Below are 26,772 nucleotides of genomic sequence, written 5' to 3'. Positions count from 1 at the left end.
GAAGCCTTCTCCGTTTCACTGAGCATCGCTCGGGATTGTTAGCTTCTTCGGAACTTCTTGCCTCGCTTGGATAAACCTTTGGATCTTGCTTTCGGACATTCGAACCGGGAACTCTCCTTCGAGCTTGACCTTGTCTGACGCTTTGGATTTGTCTGCCTTTCTCCTTTTGGATAACCTTTGGTATCGAACCCGGAATTCGCCCCCGACTACGTTTGCCAGCTTGACGTTTTGGGATCACCTGAAATCTCTCCTGACTCGGCTCCCCAGCTTCGCACAGGGTCCTTCCTTCGAACAGCAACGCGCCATGTTACACTCCCAGAGGCAGACAGATATTTGGCCACGATCTCTGCTTCGTGCTGATATAGAGCAGTGTCGGTGAGATCCTGCTGGACTGTTCCCGTGCTCTTCCAGGCCCTCCATGCTTCCTCTCTCCTGTTCCGATGGATTTTGCTGCTGGCTCCATCGGTCTATCATTTGGCGTTCTGGACATGTGCCCAGCCTGTGAATGTAATTTCTTTCTCTGATAGCTTGCTTCCTGGCAGGTGACCAGTTCTCCTTCTCATCTCCTCGTTAGTGATCTTATCAATCCCTTTGATTCATTGGTTGTCTTGGAGACATGACATCTTCTTTTTGGTCTATTTGGTGTGTGTACGAAGCAAGCATCCGGAGATCTCCATGTGACTTTCCTCTCTAGATGTGAATGAATTTCATTCCTTCTACCTTGACATTGTTTATGGTACGGCACTGCAGTAGACATTTAACCTTATTGTTTCTTTTCCCTGTTCTGTATTTCCCTATTGCTCACTGCCATCCTTCATTGCCTGTTCCCACCTTTGCATTTCAATCTCCCTTTATGATTAACATGTCATGCTTTGTGTTGTTACCGTCTTGCAACATTGCATGAAAAACTGCCAGTGTCTTCATCGGTTGCTTGCTCTGCTTGGCTGTAGCATTGGAGGGTGGTTATTTTGGCATCTTCCATTTGAAATCTAGCAGTGATTGGCCTTTCATTGATTGGGTGCCACTGTGTTAAGGATGTGTTAAGGCGTGCTGCAACAGCAGATCTCGGTGGAAGAGGTGGTAGAGGTACGTGTGACGAGTACTGTCAGGGTTCAAACACAGCCACTCACAGACACCTGTGGCTACAAAGCAACACAGCAACGTCCCCTAGACTACAGAGGACCATGCTGCAGAAAAGACCAGTTCAGTTCTGTCCAGAATTAGTGCAGGTGGCTTCTAGAACAAGCTCAGTGCCGCATCATCTCTGTAAGGTGAAGTAACTATTATTGTATGCATTTCTCTAAAGGGGAACCTTGCACAATTACTATCCCCTGCCACCAAGTGGGCAGTCAGTCAACAGTTCACCTCTCAAGACGGGGCCACCTTTGCTGGGTGGGACAGTGGAAAAAAACAAGTGAAATGAATGGGATATAGCCATTCTCCAGGTGTGGAAATTCACTACTGTGCATTTTTTTAAATTAATATGAAGACATTAAAGCAAACCTTTTGCCAACCAATTAAAGAAGTAGAATTTTACATACAATTTACTCATGGTTTGACGTGCTGACAACTGGACCTCATTTGTACTGCAAATTAACTGTGCTTGCCTGTTGACAGCCTGGATCAACATGTGAAAGACTGTGAGGTGGTGCCTATGAGCCAGTGGAAGAGGCTAATCTGTAACGGGTGTATCTGTGTGACCTTCCCTCCTCCAGCTGATGCTCCTGGTGTCCAGATGCTTTGTTTTTTTATCAGTCCCTTTGGCTTCTTAGTGCAGTCGTTGTCAACAGCAGTGTGTCTTCTGACAGGGCACGGTTTGCAAAAACACTCACCAGAAAAGTGCTGTAAATCTTTTGGGCAAATTGCTTCTGATAGACAGAAAATACATTTCTTCCAATAAATCACCAGGATGCAGCCAGCATCGGCAGGGCCTTGGAAACAATTAGTGTCAAGTGCTGCCTTGAAAGAAAGAATTATGTTGAACAGGTCGAGTGGGTTAAGTTTAATAGAGACATGCCTGGACTGTGACCTGAGCTGTTCTCTGTCTTTCTCGGTTGGTGTCCTCATGACACACATTAAAATCTGTCTGTCAGTTATAGAATATGAATACTAATTAGTTCTAGCCTTCTGCCAAGCATGGTGATATGACTGGAGCTAATTAATATTTGTGCCCACAATTCAGAGCGGCTTTTTGCTCTTAAACAGCCACCCTAAACCTGGAGGGTGCTCCTTGTAAGATATCTGTAAGATATCTATCTGTCTGCACACACAGGCACATTCCCAGCCAAAATTATGGGGTGACCTGGTCACACTCAAAGAGGTGCTATTAAAAAATCACCATAGCCTAGTGACTCATGTACAGCCCTACAGTGCAAAGAGAAAACCCGCAAAGATGAGCCATCAGCCTCCATACCTCATTCTGGAGATTCACAAGCCCCTTAGTGACAGGGCGTTGGTAATGTTTATCAGTTGTAAATTAATGTTGTAATCATTCTGCAGCTCATGTTAGTCATAGAAAAAGCAAATGTGTTTGGAGAAAGCTATATAGGATAATGTTGTTGGAATGTCTGTTCTTTAATTAACACTTAATTGTTTTACAGGACATGTAAAATGGATAACAACAGAGGTTAAACCATCTCTTATTAATTTTTTCATTATAATGAACTATCCTATAGCTTGTTTTCACAGAATGATGCTAATTTAATGGTGTATATATTTTCTGCTAGATTTCTATGTAGTATTCTCATACAAATCTGTACATATAAAGATAAAGCATGTATGAAGCTTTATTTTGTTGCTCAACGTGACTATTGATTCTGTTGTTCTTCCTCGATTTTGTAAAGAATCGGAAGTGGGTGAATGGAATTGGCCTGCGATCACCGGTAACATACAGAAATCGGTAACAGATGAAACCTGAGAGCTGCTATTGCCTCCATTCCTCGGAGAAGTTCAGAGAAGCTGGCTGTCTCTTTCTCTGGTGCAGACGCTGCACAATTTGTAGTTGAGTGTGAAGAATAAAGCGTTGCAAGGTTTACTTACAGCTTAATTCAGGAGCTTCCAGAGTACTGCCAGTCTGAAGTCCCTAATGTTGGACTCTCCTTTTCTGCAGCACATGTGGTTACTGCTGCTTAGGTCGCTGTTCTTTCAGCGTCTGTCAAGCGCTGTTTTGCAGCTTTAATGTTCAGTGTTTCCCTGGCTGTGGCACAGATCGTGAAAGGTCTCTAGTGCAGCTTGCCTCCAGAAACATTCACACTGAAATGACACAGCCTTCTCTACTGGGATTGCACATAAAGCTGCAGGGCATTGCCTGATTTACCGTACATTAGTGGTAGGCTCATATATTAATAATATATGAGTTCAAAGCATTTCTTTCTGAATAAAAGGGGCGTATCTACTGAACAATGTGTAGAGTGAGTGAGTGTGTGTGCACATCGCCACATATCAGCGCTGATACAGTAGGAGGTGGTCGAAGGGTTTTTTTTTCTGATGTGATGATTTCTGAGAAACCTGAGCCAGCTTTGCTTCCAGTTAATGAGCGCGAAGCCGAACCTTGTGTCTAATTTTACATCCAGCCCTTCCTGAGTGAAGTGTGTGTTTGTCTTCCGCCAGGTACGCTGCGCCGGTCCTGGCAGTAGTTCTGCTCAGATCTCTGGGCTGACAGCGACGGGAGAGCTGAGGAGGCTCCAAAGGAGGGGACTGTCTCGCTTGGGAGTGGAGGGGGTGTGAGGGGAGATTGATGGCCTTGTGTCAGGGCTTAGTGGCTTCCTGTTGCAAAAACCGAACATTATGGCTTTCATTTGGATGCTTTCCAGAGCATAAAAACAGCGGCGGCAGAGCGAGCGTGGCTGTGCGTGAGGACACAGGCTTGCCTCGCCTGTGAGAGAGAGGCTGGTGTAGTTTCCAGCCGTCTCCCGAGCGCCTGAAGTGCGAGGACTCGTGCAGCAGGGCAGTGCGCCGCCGTGACGCTCAGGAGGGTCCGGGATGTCGGTGAGTCGCACTTTTCAGGGCATCTTACAGCTGCTGGCGGGGCAGTTTCGGAAGTTGGGAGGTCCCAGCTCTCTGTGGCTGGACGTCAGACCCCAGCACTCACTGGCTTGTCACAGGTTTATCATCTGGGTTTGATTTACATCACCATAAGGGGCATCCACATATGAAAAGCCAAACCAGTCTCAATGCGTATATTTGACTGAAGGATTAGCTGTATAGGGCTGCCTCCCTCTCCCTGCTGTTGTTGTCTGGGCTCTGCAGGAGGGGTGACCTGGGAGATCGGGATCCTCTAGATGAGGTTCTGCCCCAGCCCTGTTCAGGGGTCCTGACAGAGCAGGGGCAGTGTAGTACTGGGGCTCAAGGGCGCGAGACTTTCCCTGTTGTTTTGATCGGTACTGAACTGGCAAAGAACTGATTCATTTTGATTCTGGTAGAGGTCTGGGATGCTGAAAGAAGGAGGGAGGGGAGAGAAGCTGTGGTTGTTTTCCAGCTCGAGGGTTTGAGGTGATTGTGAGGTAGGAGTGACAGCAGGCTCTGGACTTTCCATCTATGCACGATGCTCGGGTGCCGGTCCGACTCCCCCGGGGAGCAGCATTGTGGACACTCAGTGCCGGCCTGTCCGTGCACACTCTGACCTGCCGGCCGCTGTTGAGAGAGCCGCTGTTGAGACAGCAACTGACAGGACTCTGGGGAGGGAAAAGAACGAGATGTTCAGGGAGACTTTCAGGCGCGACCGTTTGGAACTCTGGCGAAGATGAGAAACGGTCTCTTTCTGTTCAGATGATTCACAGTTTTGAAATGGTTTGCATTTCCATCATAGGTCAAAATGCGAAATGACTTGTGAAGCGCACTGAGAACATGCATTAGAGCCTACTGGGGTAATAATAGGTGATGAGGTAAACAGAGCCATTTAGAGCTCACAGGAAAAACGCTCTGAAAACAAAATTACCCCACAAGTGCAGTGTGCTGACATTGTTGTTGATTTCTGCTCATGTGGGGGAGTTTGCCATGTTAATAATCTAGTCAGTGACACCAGTGCTGGTGTCTCTGTGGCCGAGCGCCTGTCCCGTGTGCAGCAGAGTAGATTTGTTTACGAACCGGGTCCAGAGATGCATGCTTCTGACTTCTGCATCTGCTCTTCAAAGATGGTAAAATGTCATCTGAAAAATATTAACGCTATAATATAAAGCTATTAACGCTTTAACGTGCATTAATAAAGTATTTCTATATGTGAGGTCAATCTGAATTTTTGCTATCAAGCATTAAACGTATTATTAGTTAAGGTCAAATCCTACTAGTACATTCACATCATGGGTAGATAAAATATTACAGATTATAAAGAATTTGGATACCCCCTAACTGGAGAATCCTGTATGGTTTATATTACAACTTCATCACTGAAACACAGCTTGTTGACTGCTAGTACTTGCCAAATACATGTCTTGATCTATGAAGGCTATGTATTAAATATGTATTAGCTATTAATTAATTATGTATTAGCTATCTGTTACAGTTGAAAAGTATTAAGTACCTTAATCCAGAGGTTGTCCTTCAAGTGTTAAGTCCTGGCATAATATTCATATATAACAAACATTAATTTTAAAGAATTCTCTACTTCTAAACTGTAAACTCTGCTTTTAAAATTTGCCGCTAAATTCTTGCTTGTAATTAATGAGTAACAAAATGCATCAGGTGCTCTAAGCATTTTGGATTTTTCAGTTCTGAAAGTAGTATTAGCCTCAGTTTTCACCATCTCTTTCTAACATTTGACATTTTTAGTATTGAAGCATCTTCTGCAGTTCCTGCTTATTAGAAAGAAACCCCCACCAGCCTGCCCTTGCTTTCAGAATGCAGTCACAATGGTCGACCAGGGCTGAGGTGATGTCATCCTCTGTTGAGCGGCTCCTCTGCTGCTCCCTCATTTAAGCGCGACACACTTTCAGCTGCCCTCCTGCCTGCAGTCTGTGATGTAAGATTATGAACCGCAGAGCCAAACGAAGGCTGCACTCATCCCACAGACAAAATCCATCCCAAACTCTAGTTTTTTAAAGAAAATGTCATTATCATTGTCATGGCCAAATGTCAGTCTGTCTCAGTGTGTCATGAGTTTTAGCTCCAATTAGTGCTGGTGGCATCATGAGTGTTGCACTGCAGACGTGGCAGAAGTGTTCTGGGTGAGAATGGGGACCATGCACACTTTGTTTAGAGATTATTCAAAAATGGGACAAAGACACTCAACAAATGTTTTAGTTTCCAGTGTGCTTGTCCAGTGGTCAATCATTGTCGCTATTCCCTCTGGACAAGAATTACCACACCAGGTGTGTCATCATGAAGATCAAGAATGTAGTGCTATGGGCGATGCCATTCTTCGAATGAGTCTGTACGACGATGTCCTGACAACTTGGTCACTAAAGATCCCACCGCACTGTTTGTAAGAGTTGGGGAGTTAAATGTCCTGGTTAAATTCCACTCTGGCTTCCCTGAAGTTCCTCCTGAATTCACCAGGGGCAGCACCTTTTCTCTCCTCCTCATGGTCTGCTGTGCAGTGAGGTTGCGATACGTTGTCCCCTTGGGATCTTTCAGGATGAAATGGAAGGAATTGTGGTTGTATTTATTACTTCACAACTGGATTCAGACACGCCTGCATCTCAATCCTGTCCTTTTTTAACTGGGAACCCCGTCAGCTGCGATTGTGAGGAGGGATCAGACTGCATGATCCCCTGGTGTCACCGGAGCTCAGTAGGATCAGGATCTGGCGATCGGACAGACCTGGGAGGTGCTCACTGGCTCCTCAAGCCAAACTTGGCCAGGGTTTCTGCCATGCAGTGTTGTGTTCGAAGGTTCAAAGTTTTCCATGATGTCACTCCTACTTCCCAGCCCTCCAGAGCAGTCCTGTGAAGGCAGCACCAACAGGACAATAACAACGTGTTTTTCTCTGTTGCGTATGCCGACATGCACTTCAGCCTGGTGAATTACAATTGGCACACTATGGACTTTTAAAAATTCACCACTATGACATTTATGTTGAGATTGGCCTTAGTTGAATTAATGTAGTAATTTAAACATTGGCTAAGTCTGCTGTCTACGTGGTTTGGAAAGCGATGAATTACAATTAAGAGAGTCACCGCAATCCTATTACAAAATATGAGTGAATGCAGTTGGGTTACAATCACTCATGATTGCACTTGTAATCTGATTACAGTCGCTCTCAAAACCATAAGAATAATTACGAAGGGTTACTTCAGGAAATGTCACAGAGGAAAACGCAAGTAGCCTGAAGGTGCCCGTATTATCTTCTCATAGGGAGCACATTTCCTTTCTTTACCCTGGTCCTGCTCTCTCAACACCCAGCTCTCTACATGAGACATAGATCTCCGTGATGTCGAAAACATCTGCAAGCCTCAGATCTTTTATTGATGAGGCAATAGGTCATTTCATCTATACTGAGCACAGTTCACGGTGTCTTCCTTACAGTGCACATTTGTCATTTTAATCCCAGTTTGTCACCTTTAGAGATATAGATGAAACTTAGCCTAGTTAAAGATTTTCCCATTGTTCCGGGAAGTAATGATTTTGGAGATTTTCATGTTTTAGTGTTTCTGTAACAGTTCCAGTTCCATAAACCTAGCATCAATATGAAGTAAAACCAATTGCAAAGGCATCCAAGACTGTCACAGAAACTAATTTTAGGTGACTTTATATTGACTAAGTTGTTTTTAAGATTTAGCATGAAAGAGCAGGTAGATATCCTTAGTTTCTAAGATTTTGTAGGATGAAACCCTGGACCCACAGTTCCTTGCTTTGGCATCCCAGCAGGTGAAGGCGGCCTTTCCTAATATGACTCCAGCTCTGTCGATCAGTTTACTGTTGAAAACAATTGCGGAGCTGTTACAGTCCCCTCGAACAGTGCCGTGTGCTTAAATGTCTCATTGAGCAATTAGTGTGGCAGACAAAACACTCACAAGGGATATTAAGGACTCCTGTGCAGACTTTGCAGTTTTAATCCTAAAGAAAGCATTGAGATTTAGGAAAAAGATCATGTTTATTGAGCTTTACGCACACAAGAAAACCATTTACTCACACAATTAGAAATAGAAATATTCAACTTAATGAGGAGACTGTGATTAGAGCAGCACTGCTGCAGAGCAGGAGGGTTCAGACAGGAGGGCTCTAAAGAGGTTTTGTTTAGACACAACAGCTAAATGGGATTAAAGGTGTCTTTTTATGGTCGATATAAAATCTTTGCTTTGTGAAATGTCCGTGTTGCCTGCTATAAATTCTGAACTACACATTTGCAGGTATGTAATAATCCCTAGGAAGTCTGTAAAGAGTACTGAAACTATCTGAAAGAGTGGACAGCAGAGCACTGAAAAGTGGTGTTGATAAAGGATTGCGTGGAGGTTTCTGGGTGCAAATGACAGGAGCTGCATCACTGAATCTATGCCAATAGACAAAGTATAGGATGTAAATCTACACCATTTCTGAGAGGCTTTAACAAAACAAAATAAACGAATGACTCTGAAAGGCATCTGCCTGTCCTCTTTCTCCCTGTGCAAGGACAGGTGGCATTGCAAGACAAGCTGTTTTAACAACTGTCCGTTGCTAATCGGACATCTATATGAAAAAAGAATGTTCCATTTTGAACAAAAACATGTCCTGTCACTGCACCAAGATACAAAATTTTCCATGTATTCGTGTTGGACTTAATTTGACTTGTTTTGGTTTGCCAAAATGATCTTTTCTAGATAATTCACTTTCTGTAGTGTCAGAAGTGTTGGTTCTCCTCAGCGAATCTAACAGTTTTAGCTGTTTGCTGGCACAGAATGACTCTCAAGTCATGATTACACCAGAATAATGGCAAGAACTCAGCTAGCCTGTACTGTTTGCTGAGGAGACTTAGATGCTGATAGTTGCACAGCCAATGCTGAAAGAAAATATTTTATACTTCTAATGAAATAGTCCTTTAAGCTTTCTGTAGAGCATACTTTATTTAGATTTTATCTTACATACTGAAATAAAAACTCTTTTTGAATTTGATTTTTTTTTACAACACCATAATTAATGTATTTGCAATGTAGCCACTAGTATTATAATGCAAATAGGATACAACAGTAACTTAGAGAACATCTATGTTGCCTTTGACTTGTTTTCTCCCAGTCAGAGCACATTCTTTTCCATTGGGTTTAAAATTACAGTCTTTCATTTCCTGAATGAGAAAATACATGTCCACTTTCTTCTGAACAGCGAAATTGAGCTCTGAAATCCTTCATGGAATTAATCTCCTAAATCATGTAGTATCATCTCTGCTGCAAATCCTGCACAAAGCTGTTTCTAATCAAAAAGGATTCAACAGGGTACTCTTCAACGTGTTACCACAAATATCAATTGTCTTCCACTGACTGGATTGTTTGAGCATCATATTATTTTAACACTTCTCCAGCTGGCATTTAAAGCCATTAATGTAATACACTTGTATAGAGAGTGCAAAGCCACTTCTCATGTGGCTTTGCTGAGATTAATGAAGGTGTCTCTCGAAATAGGAAAGGTAACTCGAGCACAAAGAAAGTGAATTGTCTTTCTGTCTTCTGAGTGGAACAGCAATGCTGTTTCACAGATCCAATCTGCGGCAGGAATGAGTTAGCATGTACACAGCTCCAAAAACACAAAATTAGATTCAATCTTTCTTACCCCGGAGGGGAAGTTTGTCCCGGCTGTGTCGAATTATTCCAACCAGGTTGTGATGCCAAAATGTGCTGAAGCTAAAGGTTAATGCTTAATTTTCTCAAGTCAAAGTCCCAAACTTGAGTCGCCCTTTTTTTTAGTGACTGTAATATGAGAAGAAAGAAGCAGAGGGCAGCAGTTCAAGGACAGTGAGATCTTGGCACTTCTTGTGTTTATCAGCCACTGGTGACTTGGTGTTCAGAACTGACTCACAATTATCCCTGCATTCACATTTATCACATTTGATTTGTTTAATATTCTAGGGTTTATCCCAGAGACTTTTTTCAAATTAAAACAGAGCATTTGCTGTGATATTATTCACTGTGTGTTATTGCAATTCTCTATTTTACAGTTAGTCCACGGTCCATTCACCTGTGCTGTTGTCATGGCATACCTCTGTAAATGTGTAACACAAAACACACAAACCCTTCTTCCCAGAAGTAGAGAATAGGATATCAATAAGGGTAGACTGGGGACAGGTGTATTTGACAAGGGTAGATTGGGGACAGATGTGTATTGATGAGGGTAGACAGGACAGGTGTGTATTGACAAGGGTAGATTGGGGACAGGTGTGTATTGATGAGGGTAGGCTGGGGACAGGTGTAGATTGGGGACAGGTGTGTATTGATGAGAGTAGACTGGAGACAGATGTATATTGACAAGGGTAGACTGGAGACAGGTGTGTATTGATGAGGGTAGGCTGGGGACAGGTGTATATTGACAAGGGTAGATTGGGGACAGGTGTGTACTGATGAGGGTAGGCTGGGGACAGGTGTATTTGACAAGGGTAGATTGGGGACAGGTGTGTATTGATGAGGATAGACAGGACAGGTGTGTATTGACAAGGGTAGATTGGGGACAGGTGTGTACTGATGAGGGTAGGCTTGGGACAGGTGTATATTGATGAGGGTAGACTGATGACAGGTGTGTATTGAAGGTGTTAGACTGGAGATCAGGTGTATATTGAAGGTGTTAGACTGGGTACAGGTGTGTATTGATGAGGGTAGACAGGACAGGTGTGTATTGACAAGGGTAGATTGGGGACAGGTGTGTATTGGTGAGGGTAGGATGGGGACAGGTGTATATTTACAAGGGTAGATTGGGGACAGGTGTGTATTGATGAGGGTAGGCTGGGGACAGGTGTATATTGACAAGGGTAGATTGGGGACAGGTGTGTATTGATGAGAGTAGACTAGGGACAGATGTATATTGACTAGGGTAGACTGGAGACAGGTGTGTATTGATGAGAGTAGACTAGGGACAGATGTATATTGACTAGGGTAGACTGGAGACAGGTGTGTATTGATGAGGGTGGGCTGGGGACAGGTGTATATTGACAAGGGCAGATTGGGGACAGGTGTGTATTGATGAGGGTAGGCTGGGGACAGGTATATTTGACAAGGGTAGATTGGGGACAGGTGTGTATTGATGAGGGTAGACATGACAGGTGTGTATTGACAAGGGTAGATTAGGGACAGGTGTGTATTGATGAGGGTAGGCTGGGGACAGGTGTATATTGACAAGGGTAGATTGGGGACAGGTGTGTATTGATGAGAGTAGACTGGGGACAGATGTATATTGACAAGGGTAGACTGGAGACAGGTGTGTATTGATGAGGGTAGGCTGGGGACAGGTGTGTATTGATGAGAGTAGACTGGGGACAGATGTATATTGACAAGGGTAGACTGGAGACAGGTGTGTATTGATGAGAGTAGACTGGGGACAGATGTATATTGACAAGGGTAGACTGGAGACAGGTGTGTATTGATGAGGGTAGGCTAGGGACAGGTGTATATTGACAAGGGTAGATTGGGGACAGGTGTGTTTTGATGAGGGTAGGCTGGGGACAGGTGTATATTGACAAGGGTAGATTGGGGACAGGTGTGTACTGATGAGGGTAGGCTGGGGACAGGTGTATTTGACAAGGGTAGATTGGGGACAGGTGTGTATTGATGAGGGTAGACAGGACAGGTGTGTATTGACAAGGGTAGACTGGGGACAGGTGTGTATTGGTGAGGGTAGGCTGGGGACAGGTGTATATTTACAAGGGTAGATTGGGGACAGGTGTGTATTGATGAGGGTAGGCTGGGGACAGGTGTGTATTGATGTGGGTAGATTGGGGACAGGTGTGTATTGATGAGTGTATACTGGGGACAGGTCTGTATTTATTAGGATAGACTGGGATCAGTTTAGTACTGAAGAGGGCAGATTGTTGTTTTATCGCCTACCTGATTAGTTCCTTAGTTTCAGTTCTCTACATAATTCTAGGTAATACTGTAGTACCAATTCCACAGTTTCTGGAGGTATGAGTGCCTCAGTCTCTGTACTGATCAGTTACACACTCAGCAAACACAGGGGCCAGTTCACATGAAGGAGATGCCACCAGGGCTGAAACCTCTTCAGCACCACAAAACCAGCTTGAAAACATCATAGACCAGCAAAAGAAACTGAATTCCCACACTCTAAAAGTGGGAGAACCCCTGAGTGTGTGTAGCAGCCAGGAATTCAGACACAGCCAAAGAGCCAAGTCCTGGATCAGTGCCAATTCCCAACTTACTATCCAGCTTCAGGCATGAAGACATTTGTGTGTCAAACTTCAGCCATTGACATCTATCTCATGAAGCTGGTTAGAAACTGAGATACCACTTGCGTGTATGCATGCAAAGAAGTTATGATGGAAAAATGCAGGTTTAGGTTGTACTGTTGTAAATGCTGTGACTAGTGTAGTCTCTTTCTTTTTATCTGTATTTGTTTTTGCTGTTTTTTTAAATGAAAATGAAATGTTTTTTTATAGAATTAAGGCAGAAGTAAATGATCTTCTAAATGCAAATTAATTAAATATATTTATTGATTTGTATCAGGAAATCAGGTAATTGTTTTCATCATCTGATGTAAATCAGTTCAGTTCAATCTTTAAATGCTAATAGTGCCCTTCACAATGAATTGCCACAATGCCTCCACAGAATTATTACACTACTATTAAACTTTGCAGCTTGTACAGCAGTTTTGCTCTTCCTCTCATTGAGACAAACTTTGTGTTCTCCAAAGCCTAGACAAGCCTGGGATGTATAGACACTCCTGGGACTTTTCAGAGCCTCTATCTATAGGTCTTTTGCAAGACAGAGATTGCACAGTAAATGACACAGATTTTGTTTTGCTTATTTGGAAGAAACCTGACACTGGCCCTGCCAAAACATATTGGATGTTCAGGGCAGGACATGTAACTTTCTGAATATTTTATTTCTTAACAGAGGGTAATTGATAAATTGATAAATGTGATTCTTAATCACCCAGGGACCCATTAATACTGTTTAATACTTCAGTACTGGGCTATGTGTTTCATGGCAATTAACTATATTTAATTGACACAATACGCTTCATTTTAACACAGTCTGACACTGATTGTAGTCCTGAATAAAGGAACAGCAATTATATATGAAGCCACTGGCTTCTGGTGACAAATTATTATAGCCATTAAAGAGTTTTTTAAAACAGATTCTTGAAGATACCTTTCCTTAAACCAAGAAATATTATTGAACTCTGGGAGTAACCAGTTTATGCTAAAAAAACATTCATCTGATATCAGAGATGATCCATTCTGTAGCCAGGTGGTCACCATTCCCTCCTCTAGTTTCACCTCAGGCTTCACTGATGGTTGGGTAGAAGAAGTTACTGGCGCCCGGCCTGTGAAGAATGGTTCTCTGGGTAAATAAAAATAATGATTTTTCTTAACTGCTCACAGTATACAAGATGACACCTGAAAACCTTCTCTAATGAGTCTTTCTTCTGGGCTGTTTGTGACATCAGGGACTGCATTAATTTCACACAAATTCTTACAGGTAAATGTCTTTTACTCCGCTAAGCAGTCAGAGATGAAAGATTTGCCAGCATCCCTAATCTTGTAGTTATAGCCCTCTTTCAAGTGAGATAATGACCAGGTGTGGCTGTGGCCAGCCAGCGGGGAAAAGGAATTGCTAGTTATTCAAACAGGAAGGAAGTCTGTGTGGTATTTAAAGTAGTGAAGGAATAATTCAGGGTATGCCTTTTATAATGCTGGACCGAATCAGAGCCCCTTGAGCTCTTCAGAAACACGAATGGAAAGATTTCCTTTCAATCCAGTTAAAAGCTACATTAACGGTGTATCATATAGATCCTGTGACAACTATTGCAGTTTTGTGTTCTTGTGTTCTATGCCTGAAAGTGGTGTTGTAGTTAATGTATTGTATTTATTATTGTACTACAGTATGCATTATTGCATTACACAAACCCTAGTAATGCATTGTGTAAATTATTAAACTTACTTTTTAGACTTGTACCTCTTTGTTTATAATACATTACGTTCTACTTGCCCTAATGCTTTTCAGCTGTGTTCTAGCTGTAGAAATCAACTGAAATAATAGTAATCGCAGTGACGTTTGCACACCAGTGTTCTGTCCAGGGCCTGTTGTGTGTGGAGAGAGCTGCCCTATGAAAGATAGGCACACAGCGTCTCTGTGAATTAGGAGTGACTGTAACACATTTCAGTTTTCACTGCAGAGGAACAGGACTGGGCAGCTGTGGGCATTGATGGGGTACAGTGCCCCCATCAGCTAGAAGTCTGCCAATCACAGGGGGCCCTCACAGATCTTCCTGAACTGCAAACAGCTGTGAAAATAGTTTGGATCACTTGGACCAGCCACTGGGAATAGCAGCATAATGTAGAAAAGAGTTTGAATTTCCCAGACAAGCTTTAGAAAATAGGAAATCAATTCAGAATTTACCTCATGTGACAGTAGCTGCATCAGCGTGTGAATTGAGAACCTGAGAGCTAATGAAGTCTCCTGTGAAGAATCTGGTGATCCTGTTAGACCACACAGGTCAGAAGCCCAGTGTCTCCTGTGAACAAGCTGGTGATGTTCACTCCTGTTAGACCACACAGGTCAGGAGCTCATTGTCTCCTGTGAACAAGCTGGTGATGTTCACTCCTGTTAGACCACACAGGTCAGAAGCCCAGTGTCTCCTGTGAACAAGCTGGTGATGTTCCCTCCTGTTAGACCACACAGGTCAGAAGCCCAGTGTCTCCTGTGAACAAGCTGGTGATGTTCCCTCCTGTTAGACCACACAGGTCAGGAGTTCATTGTCTCCTGTGAACAAGCTGGTGATGTTCGCTCCTGTTAGACCACACAGGTCAGGAGCTCATTGTCTCCTGTGAACAAGCTGGTGATGTTCACTCCTGTTAGACCACACAGGTCAGAAGCCCAGTGTCTCCTGTGAACAAGCTGGTGATGTTCGCTCCTCTTAGATCACACAGGACAAAGAAAAAGAACATGTTTCAGAGCAGGTGTTCACTCGCAGGATGTTGTTCATTTTAACTGGTATAAAACAGACAATCAGCAGTAGCTTGGTAAACAAAGAAAACCTAAAAACACAGTGCTGTATAGATTTAGTCTCTTCAGGAAGAGAGATTTAGTTTTTTTTTTCAATGGCAGGTTAGGGCTTTATTTTTCTTAGCTGTATTTTCAGAAACATGAGAAGACAGATCTGCATTCATTTTTCTGAGATCTAATTATTATTTGAATACTATTACGCATAGAAATATAAATAGACCGTTCCTGAGGTGTCGTTCCACACCATCCACCTACAGGGTAAAACACTCTTGAAAAACCCTTTTTTCATCTTATTTTTTATTTATATTTAGTCTTTGTGAAAATTCACATCCAAAAAAGTTTCACGATTTTGCCAAGCTTTGAACCATAAAATATGTGATTAAAGGTAAATAAAGCAGATTTTATTTTATTTGATACAGTAGAGGTATGAAAGACGGCAAACTGACCTCTCAGGCTGGATATTCACATAAACATGAAATGGGATATTTTACATCCCTTGTAGTATTAGTAGTAAACTATTTTATATAGTACTTTTAAAAGACATAAGAAAATAAAGGTTATTTCCACTCTGAAAAATAGAAAAATGAAACACAACATTTTGGCTGTTGGGGCTCTTCAGGTGTGAGGGAGAGAGAGGAAGGTACTGTGGCACAGTCAGAAAGCACAAGAGAACAGGGGACACAGCAGGCGAAGAAGTGTGGAAGTGTCCATTTTCTACCCAGGCTGGTCTGAGGCTTGAGGCCTTTGCTGATTCGGCCTCAGAAACACCAGGAACACATGGACTTCTGTAGGAAGTTTCATGAAGACTTGTCAAAGGTATAAACTGGATTACTGGAGCAACAAGAATTATCTTTTGCAAAACGTATTTGGTTTTAATGCTTTTAGAGACCCTCTGTGTAACGAACAGTTCTTTCCGGACCCTATGCGGACGACACAATCCGAAGAAGTGGGGAAACACTAGGAAAACGTCATGCAGGAATACGGGGCTGAAAATAGGGGGGCGTGTCCAAAGTGCGCTGGTGCACAGGGGAGGTGTGGCCGAGGCAAACAATCCAAAAGAGTAATCCAAAGAGGGTATCCAAAAACACAAGAGGAAGTCCATAGCCAGGAGATCCATCCAAACAGGGAATTAAAACCATGAACCGGGTCGGAACCGGCGGACAGGGAACGGGACCAGGCGCTTCCAGGTCCCGGACTCGCACGGTGCGGAAACCAGATGCAGAGCCAGGATGAGCGTCAGCGCCTGGCTTTTAAGGTGGGCTGGGTAAAAGGGATCAGGTGCACAGAATGAAGTCTGAAGTGAAAGGGCTGGAGCACCCTTAAGGAGGAGGGACTATAATCGTGACACACTGAAATCAAGGGTGCCAACAGCGATTTATCATTTATAAAGCGGCAGTGGATAATTCAATCCTAACATTGATATATATGGAAATACAACCAAAAAATGCATTTACCACCGAACAACAGCTGGTATTTCATTCCCGTCTCTCTCTTTACCCTCTCCCTCTCTTTTTAATGGAGGTATTTTTAAACTTTCAGTTTCATCACTCATGGTTCATTAATCAAAATGATCTGGCCTTATATTTGAGGTGAATAGCATAGCATTTTAACATCAATACCTTGGAGAGAACCATAATATTATAATATATTATAATTATAATAATAATAATTATAATAATAATATCGCAGTACAGTATGTGAAATGCCTGGCACTCCATTGGACTTTAGTGTAAATGTCCTGAATAGTAAACATGGTTTTCCCAGCCCTTTTTGGGCAGTCCTTTCTTCCATCATATTTTACTATTACCATTCCGAAAACAGCGTTTTTCCCATTTAACATATTGGTAAAACACATCTGTAAGACCCAAACATATTTTCACAGACCATGAATACGGTGTTGATAACCTGGTGAGAACTAGCTTCTGCTAACGGATAATTACATGCAATTCGCTAAAGGCAGTTTTTTTCAGAGAGTAAATGTTTTGTGAATGTTTAACGGGACCTTAATTGCTTGCTGGTTAACTGTGGCTTTGGCTAACGCGAACTGTAGACTAGAGCTGTCACAGAAAGCACACAGCTGTGTAAGTCTGTCTGCAGGACGTCTCCCCCTGGGACAGGAGCTGTGGAGTGCCCAGGGCTGAATCGCCCCACACTCACACCCCCCGCTACCCCGCCTGTCTGACTCCGGCTCTCTTACAGCAGTGCCACGCTGTGGAGCTCGATATTGACAATGTGGGACAATGGGAATTTAATCCATCAATCTTCCAGACACAAGGCCTACCTGACACGCTGCTCAATGTTTAATACAGGCAGGCTCTGGGGACCCGAAGCTGCTATAAATTTCTCATGGATTGTATAGCACTGGTGATTTAACCATAGTAACTAGCGAGCCCCTAGGACGATGGGAATCAAGATTATCAATATTGTCGTTCTTATTTGCAAGATGCCTTTATACTGGGCGATTTACCATTAAAAAATTATCTTGCTTTAACTGTAATGAAATGTTACTTTTAAATACGTAGTTAAAAAACAGTGATGAATTCCTCTAGTTATATTCATGCTTACAACAAATCTGAGAAAACAGCAGCCGGCGGACGGCTGTGCAGGGAAACAGACCTGCCTGCAGAGGAGCTGCTGTCGGCCCTGTGGGCAGTGACATCACCAGGCAGGCAGCAGATCTCTCCTCATTAGGGAGGACCTCCTGCGGAAAACAACCTACAGTCGTTGGATATAGAGATGGGAATTTAGAGGAATTATTGTTGTTGGACACAACAAATAAACATGAACAGTTTGACTATTGTAATATTAAAGTTATCAGTGTTGTATGATCACAACATGTACTTTGTGTTCCTAGATGTCATTGGTCAGTGTTGCCAAATACTGTAAGTACGTCTGTCGAGAGGATGGGAGAGCAAGAAGGGATAACAAGAATGAACCAAAATCTGAGCCTCATTCTTTCCTTTAATCTCTTTTTTATAATTTTTTCTAACTGTACAGTTTTGTATGTAGTGCCTTGAGAATGCTCTGGATGGAAAAGGCACTACGTAAGAACAAAACTGAATTGATTGAATGCTCTCTGAGATCAGCGGTGGCAGCTTGGGACCGCGGACAGGGTGCTGGTCCTGCGCTCTGCTGTGATTGGCCCAACCGGGACATGTCTGAGGGCCCCCAGGACGTGTGACGTGTGGTGCGACCCCTCGTCTGGGGCTTCTAGCTGGTGTCGCCTACGAAACCCAGAATCAAGGGTTTAAAAAGGCAGGAACTCTAGTGCTTCTGTAAGGAAGAGGCGTTTTAGATGTTGGGAAAGATTTTGGCAGCAGCTGCTTCATCCATAACTCACCTTGTTGGTGAGAGAACATTAATTACTCCACAGCAGTCAGTGGGAGGTGCGGTGAGAGTCAGTGCTGTAGCCCTGCTTGCCGTCAGAGAAAGCTCCCTTCTCCTCAGGCTGATGACTCTGTTTGAACCAGATGACCGTGGGAAGACCAGGCATTGATTCCTGTTTCTTCTTTCTGTCTTGGCAGTGTAGAAGGTGAATGACTGTATGATGGAAGCAGGAAATGAAAAATGGCTGAACTATTCAAAAATTAAATACTCTCCGTAAATCCCACAGTTTGAACACAGCTGTGTTTGATATCCATCAAGATGTAATCCAAGATCACATTCGTCTGTTGGCACATCTGTTTAAAAGGGCTGGATTATGTCTTACAAAGCTGTAGGAAGAGCTGTGCATTGGATGAGATGTTAAAGCAGGGTTCTGACTGCTCATATCTTAAGGATCCTATGACTTGTACGATGGGCTTTACTGCATGTCACCCAGGTGGGACTGCACTTCAGCAGGGGATGAAGTGGTTAGGGCATCCTTACAAATGAATATACAAATGCAGTTATTGCTATTATTATTTAGCCATAAAAATAACAACAGCCGCCAATGAGATGCTTGTTTTCATGAAGCACACTGACCGATGCCTCCATCTCTGTCTCCACAGCCAATGTAAATAATCAAGTTATTTCATTCACAGCGTCAAAAGATCGCTGGAGTGGAGAATCAATAATGGCTAACGGAGTTAGATTGCAGTAACCCACACGTACTGCACATCCCCCATACCAGTATCAGGGCAGCTTGAAGGGAATCTGCCTGCTTCATTTGATCTTTATTCTCTCAGAAGGTAAAAGGGGGACTCTACACACCTGGATAATCCCAATGCAGATGCTCCTCTATGCAAACATTATTGATTCTGCATCAATTCTAATCTGAAAGGACAAGATATTAGAAGACCTTTATTATCCCAAACTTGGGAAATTCATTATATGACTATAGATGTATAGATATGTGGTTCAGCTTTCTTTCAACACAGTTCTTTTTCCGTAGTTCTTCCACATGTTCCCACCTCGTTAAAAACGGAATTAAATAAAATACTGCTGTGGGCAGTCTCAGAGACAAAGCCGATTCCTCTGCAGCGCCTGGTATCGCCGCCCGCCCTGTTAAAGGGAGAGCTCTGCGCCGCGCAGGTCAGGCAAGAGCTGGGCAGCCTGTGCTTTGAACGCCAGTTCCGGCTCTGATGGGCGAATGACAGCACAGTCTGTCCTTCCAGCGGACTCTGCCAGGCCGCCACGCTCGCTCCTCCAGCGCCGTCCTTTACACCAAATCAAACACAATCTTATTTTATAACTTTACTGTCTGTGCAAGTTATGGATTTTCTGGTTTTGCCGACAAATGTTTACTGTTCCAAGCTCAGCAATACACAAAACCACTCCCCAGCCCTCACGAATGCAATGTTTCTAGCAGAGATAAGGCAGCCGCAGGCACAGAGACACTCCCTGGGCTTTCCAGTTACCTTGCTCCCTAAGGCATTCCACTGCAGTGTGCACTACCTCACCCCTGGCAAGCGAGGCATGAGGTCAGAAAAAGCTGAATGCTAAGTACAGAACAAAATGCATGAATAAAACTGTATTTCTCACTGCTGTGGAAAGAAAGCAGGGTTTTCTAGGAGAAATAAAAGTTAAACTGGTGTAGGGAGAGACTGTAATACCTGGACAGTAGATGAAATTGAGCTGCCTTGAACATTTGAACAGCAGGCTTTGTCCTGCACTGCAGAGAGAGAGCTGCCTGCTTAGATACAGAAGGAAGGGCCTCTCATGGGAGCTGCTGCAGGGGACTGGCAGAGCTCTGGTTAATAAAGCACGTTCAGGCTCTCCCGACTAAAGATTTTATTGCACACTTTTCAGCCAGACTGATGAATATTTACATTGAGCATGAATGCATGCATGGAGCTGCTGTGCTTATTTTTAATTCCCTAATGTTCCTTTATTTCATCCTTCGCCTGCAATACACAACCACATTAAATCTTCCCAGATTAGAGCCTGGAGAATAGCACTGCCGAAGGACCCTGTTTAATTGGATCAAGGCTATTTGTTGTTTTTACCGAGAATCTGAATAATTCAGCATACCTCAGGTCTGGGGTTCTGCAAAGACTATGAAAGCATATTAAAACAGCCCCTCACAAGGACTAAAAACTCTGCCACCATTAAGTTAATCTTTTGCTGTAGTAGAGTTTTATTAATCTCTTGCTTTTTGAAAAAGCTTTCTATTATCTATGCACTAGCATGCCCTTATGCTAAAAGAATGGGGCTTATTCTCTGGTGCTGAAGGTGGTGAAGGTGGGAATCCTTTAGTCTGATGCTGCTGGGGAATGAGTCTAGCTTGTGAGAATCACTGGTTTGTAGGAGCAGTGTTCAACACAGTGGGGTACACCCTGGACAGGACCCAGTCCATCGCAGGGCACACACAAACACACACTCATACCAGGGCCAGTTTTCTCAGAAGCCAATGGACCTGCCATGTCTTTGGAGTGTGGGAGGAAACCGGGGCGCCCGGAGGAAATTCACATGAACTTGGGGAGAACATACAAACTCCACACAGACAGCACCCAATTCCTGATTGAAGCCAGGGCTCCAGCACTGCACCACCATGTTACCTGTAAGTAATAATGTATAAGAAAAAATAACTAGGTGAGATCGGCCACAGCTTTTTAAAATACTAATATATTAAGGGTGGACATAACTGTAGGTATACTTTGGGAATGTTTAGTTTTTTAATTGATAATTAATATAATTATTTTAAATAATTTTAAAATCCAAGTAATGTGTAATTGATTTGACTTTCTGACGAATCTCTCATATTCCATAACTCCCAACAGTGGCAAACTCCCTGCTACCACCTTCCTCCACTGAATCAGAGCTGCGGAGGGGCCTGTGGGTAATCTTGGCAACAAGCAGACTCAGAATGAAATAGAAAAGCAATAGGTAGAGTTAGATTTGAAAAGCAATTAAGTAGCTTGAAGGCTTAAGGCTCAAGGGGGAAAAACATATTAAGAGTGAATTTGAATCTATTTTTCCAGACACAGCTGGTTTTATTTTATTATTAAATTTGGTAATATGTTTAATTTCTTGTTGCAAAAAGGGTAAAATTTGTCTGCATATTAATTCACGGCATACAGTATATTGTAAGAAATGACTTGCCTTAGGTAATGAAATGGCTTTTGGAAAGTGGATTTTCTCCTGGACTGCCACAGAGCAAGCTGTCCGTCAGGTATCTGGGCTGCGTGCTGGTGTTGTAGTTTCAGAGAGGTGAGGAGAGATCAAGCAGTGATCTCAGCCCTGGACAGATAGAAGAGTCTTTACGCAGAAACCTGCAAGATCCCTGGTGTGTATCCCTGAGAGAGATGTAGCACCTGCAGTCATTGTGTTGTCCTCTGACTGGAATCCAGCCATGCTCCTGACACCCACGTGCTCCACCACAGACAGAAAAGACAACTGCATTGTCTGGCTTGTTGACCTAATAGGAGGAGGCAAGAATATTCTTGTACAGCACGATGAAGCTAAAGTGACTGATTCCTGTCCATGGAAAGACTCCAGACAGAGAGGAGTAGGTCTGTGTCGTCTTAGGGCATGTTTAACAGTTCTGGCGTTAGTGTTCCTGTGTGTGTCTGACCATCTCCTTCCTTCTTCCATATCCCAGAACATCCTGTTCTCAGACCTACACAGACCAGAGCAGCCCATAAAAAAATCAGAAACCAGATCACACCATACTAAAAAACAAGACAACAGTATAAGCCATACCTACCCACACGTGCCATTTCAGCCCATAGACCTGAAAGAAACAATTGAAATGCAAGGTTGTTTCTTAGTAACTATGATGAATGTGTGTTAGTAAATGTAATAATCTGCATCTGTAAATGTATTATAACTTAATGTACTAACCTTGTAGGCTTTTTCTGAGATCTTTACATTTTAGGAGTCACATATCCAGTACTTTAATTTCACCCTGCTTGGCTTTCTCCATAACAAGTGTCAAATACATTCAGCAAGATTGTAAAACCATATTTCATGGATGCCTGCCATGGTGAAATTCTTGCAGGCACATTGTTTTGCAGAAGCAGTAGCACATTGCAAAAGAAGCATATCTAGACTGGGACCTTTGAGCGCTGGTAATCACTGTGCAGGGAAGCTCAGACTCAATCATACCCACGAACACTGTCATTATAGACGATGATGTGTAAGGAGATGAACGGCTTAGTTTATCAGGAATGGATATTTAACAGGATGCATGTTAAGAATGCTGTATCTTTTCAAAAACCAAAATAAATGGGACAAATAACTTATTGTCAGTGCAATGATAGACATTCGTACGCAAATCCATATGGGAGAAAAATAACTTGTTCGGAGAAAAGGAAGTTATCTCCCCACCTGCTTTTTTCACTGATTTGCAGACAAGCCTTCATCATGCCATATCAGCCACTGTTACTACTGAAAGAGCTCTCTTTGTATGCGCAGATCTCCAGGGATTTCAGCAGTAGGCTGCACATGCCGACTGTGCTACCATCGATCATCTTAGGTTTAGAACTGCTGCACTAAGAAGGACATTAACCCCCTTTCCGCGAAGCAGAAGATGGATCTGTGTAATCTCCTTAGTAAAAATTACATTCATTTCATCAAAAAGATTCAGTCCACCTTCTTATTTCTCTTTTTCAGTCTCTTCCTTGCCACCTACTTACTTCTTTAAGCAATTAAATGCAAGTATGTCTAAATTCATCTGGGATAATAGAAAGCCTCAAGTTAAATTTACACAATTATTAAAGGAAGGTGCCAGTGTTGTTATACTATTGATCTGCTCAGATAAAGCATATGGTTAGCAGGTGTATTAATGGGCATGATGCTCTTTGGATGAAATCAGTAGCATGTCACCAGCTACCCCTGCAATCACAGCCTTTATTAATGACTTTAATCAGATGGGGAGTTTGTCAGATAAATTTGTGGTTTTCAATATTCAATACTCTTCTGCTCAGGAGGGATGCTAGATCATACTTTATGTTAATAGCTCCATCCCTATAATCTTCTATTGCTTCTTCTTAGTCCTGACTTCCCTCCACAAATGAAAACTCTAGGTCTTCTCGACTGGACGAGAAAAGGGAATTTTAGATTTTTCCTCCTCCTGTCTCCTTTCATCAGATGTTTTAAAATATTTTGATCAGATCAAAGCTGAAGATAATATCCCCACATCTGAGTTCCAAACATTTCTACAGTTACGGCACTACATTTTGTCCCTTATCAAAGATAATAGATTGCAATTTGTGCTCACTGAGATTGAAAAAACAATAGTAATTTCTGTAAGTTATTAGGGAATATTATCAAAGTTATATACAGCAGCATATTGGTTAGTCACTGTACGTTTTCATAATTGCGACCCTGAACACTTTCTGGGAGTGAGATCTGGGGCATGCTTTTACTGAGGAGGACTGCTTCACAGTTTGTGAGAAACTGCACTCGAAGTGCACTTCTATTGCCAGACTAGATCTTAATTTCAAATTTCTCAAGGAATTCTATCCAACTCCAGTCCGCCTACAAAAGATATACCCAGATACACCAAACCAGTGTTACAAATGCCAGTCTCAGATTGGCACTTTTATTCAGCTATTTTGGCAATCAATGAGGTAAAATAAAGCAATACTGGAGCAATGTACATTCTGTCACTGAAGAACTCTTGGATATACATTTTACTATGTCTGCTGACTTGTAACACCTACACAGTGACTAAGCTTCAGAGTGGTTATTCTCTATGCTTGTTCACTTTGCAGAGGAAGGTATTTTGCTGCTATGGTCTGTTCCCAAGGCACCGACTGCTGAAGTGTCTTTCTCAAGTAGCTGTATTTCTACCTCTAGAAAAACTGGCATGATCTCCTCTCGGGGTCTGAGCATTTCTGGAATTTTTGGTCACCCCTCCGGAAGTATACTGAAAGTATACTCCCCTCCTGATCCGTTTAGTTTTTTTTTTCGATCATGGTTTTGGTACTGGAGTGCTGTACAGTTTCCGCCCTGTGTGCCGTAACATAGTATTGTGAAGTTTATTTTATTTTCCTTTTGTACAGATGAACCATGATATTTTTTTTATTCTGGGAAGTGGGCATGCTGACAACCTGTTATTTACTGTTAACCTTAAAAGCAAATAAAAACTGATTAAGAAAATATATTAACACTCTGTAGATGCAGACTAGGACAAGCTTGTTTCATTTTCATGTTCTGCATTTCTGGTCTGAAGGAGCCATCCAGAACTGTCTGCTGCAGTTGATGTCACGGATAATGATGTAATTCTGAATGTGTACAGTCAAGATGTCGGCCTGTCAGCAAAGGGTTTAGATTTCTTTTCCTCCTGTCTCTTTCAGTGGTAACACTGTGTTGCAGTAGTTACTGTATTATAAGATACGATTGTGATTGGTTATTAAAAACTGATGGGTTCTGAATGCAAATGACCTATTTTAGTAATTTACAGCAGATCTTCACCGCCGTCACCAGTAGTTACAATTCACTGTGTCCTGACCTCTTGAATTCTTGACAGAATTGAGAATTTAGTTACACTACATCACTGCCTGGACCTGATATCAGTCACCAGAGGAACACTAAATAAGCATAGCAGGTTCGTGCCCCCACACTGCTACCTTGACCTCTGTAAGTCCTTATTTCAAAAGGTGCCAGCTTGTTCAGAAAGCCGCTGCCAGGTTATAGACTGTCTGACCACATTCTTCCAGTGCTGAGGCCTTTGCATTGGTTACCTGTGAGTTTCTGGAGTGACTTTAATGTAGCTACTAACATACTGTATAAGCCTTTGGTGAGTCAGGACCCCCCTACCTTCAAGAGCTCCTCAGTTCTTAGGTACTGTACCACATCCCTCACAGATAAAAAATCCAGCTTCACTGCTTATTCTTATTTCAGTGAGGTCTGTATAATGCCTTTTAACTGGCTTTCTGTGTGCTTAGACTTTGTTTTTACAGCTCCCTTGGCCCAGATCAAATTTGTTCTGCATTGTATTGCTTCGAGAAGTCAAGCTGGTGCATCAGGTTGAGCACTGTAGGGTTTGCTCTGCAAGTGTGTAACTTGTAGTCTTAACACGTTCTTTTGTCACATCTAAACTCCAGGGTTTTTTGATAACCCTAATGTCACAGAACAAGAATGCAGTGTTCTTGGTGCTCGTTGTTTTTTCCTTTTCAGTCAGACCTCAGTGGTACCTGTCATGAAAGTGTTCTTTCCGGACCCTATGCAGACGACACAATCTGGGGTAGAGTGAGGAAAACACGGAGGAAAAGGCATGCAGGGGTCAGGACTGAAAACAGGGGGCGTGTCCATAGTGCGCTGGTGTTCAGGGAAGGTGTGGCCGAGGCAAACTGTCCAAAACTGAGTCCAATGGGGAATCCAAGAGAAGGCAAAATCCAGAGCCGGGCGGTCCATCCAATACAAACGGAATTAAAATTGGAACCGGGTCGGAACATGCAGGAACAGGTACTTAAAAACCTTGACGGGACCAGGCGCTTCCAGGTCCCGGACTCGCCTGGTACAGGAACCAATGCAGAGCCCAGAACAGAGTGAGCGCCCGGCTTTTATAGGACGGGGGGCAGGAACCAGAAGCAGGTGCAGGGAATGAGTACTGAACAAGGAAGGGCTGGAGCGTCCTTAAGAGGAAGGGTTTACGCTTGTGAAAGTACCTTAGTTGTGAATTCACTTGACTTCCTAGGATGCAGAGCTCTCTTGTGCAAAAGAGCTATAAGAGGGCAGTTATACTTTCTAGAGGGTCTCCCCTTTGCAGAAGTGGTAAATAAGCATGTAGGAGAAGTGTAATGCTTGCAACCCTGCTGCTGCCAGGATTCAGTCCCAGGCTCTTATGTGCTCTGAACACCCTCACACTGCCCCTCTGTTGAAGGTGAGAAGGTGACGTCTCTTCTCTAACTAGCTCAATGCACAAACCCAGTTACAGAAGTGCAATTGCAGATCCATTTAGGAAGGAAAATTGCAAGCACTTCTTTTCATAAGGAGCTGTCAGAGTTGTTTCACTTGGATCCTGTCAACAGCAGTTTGAATGGAGTAATTAGAAGCATGAGACACAAGCAACCAAATTAGCAGAATGGGCCAAATGGCCACTTCTCAATCATAACCTTCTTATACTGTAGGTCTGCAGAAGGGCTCCTTGGAGCAGTGCTGTTAACACCAGTTAAGGGTCAAAGCCCATCTGAAGACTCCTGAATTAGGCTCACCCTGTAGCCTGAGCTTCTTGCAAAACTTAAGGAAATAGGGTAAGAGCTCAGTGCTGAGCTACCGATGGGCCTAAAGCTCAGTCTCAGTGCCATAGCACTGGGAAGCCCAGAACTGC

The 26,772-nt window shown here is 43.0% G+C and overlaps 1 protein-coding gene across 2 annotated transcripts in view; it reads left to right on the top strand.

The window, feature by feature from the left end:
- Positions 1-26,772, top strand: part of LOC102689828 (inactive phospholipase D5) — a 66,930-nt gene that overhangs the window by 12,760 nt on the left and 27,398 nt on the right. The window contains exon 1 of one of the 2 annotated variants that reach the window (XM_069179973.1): positions 3,289-3,987. The exons of the other annotated variant lie outside the window; for it this stretch is intronic. Within the exon in view, the coding sequence (XP_069036074.1) occupies positions 3,982-3,987 (6 nt within the window). The 5' untranslated portion in view covers positions 3,289-3,981. Of the gene's footprint in view, positions 1-3,288; positions 3,988-26,772 lie in introns of those variants that run through there. 2 annotated transcript variants of the gene reach the window in all.

This window comes from Lepisosteus oculatus, chromosome 17, assembly GCF_040954835.1.
Source record: "Lepisosteus oculatus isolate fLepOcu1 chromosome 17, fLepOcu1.hap2, whole genome shotgun sequence".
NCBI lineage: Eukaryota > Metazoa > Chordata > Actinopteri > Semionotiformes > Lepisosteidae > Lepisosteus > Lepisosteus oculatus.
The sequence above is the reverse complement of the archived record's forward strand: the minus strand, read 5'-3'. Positions and strand labels throughout refer to the sequence as shown.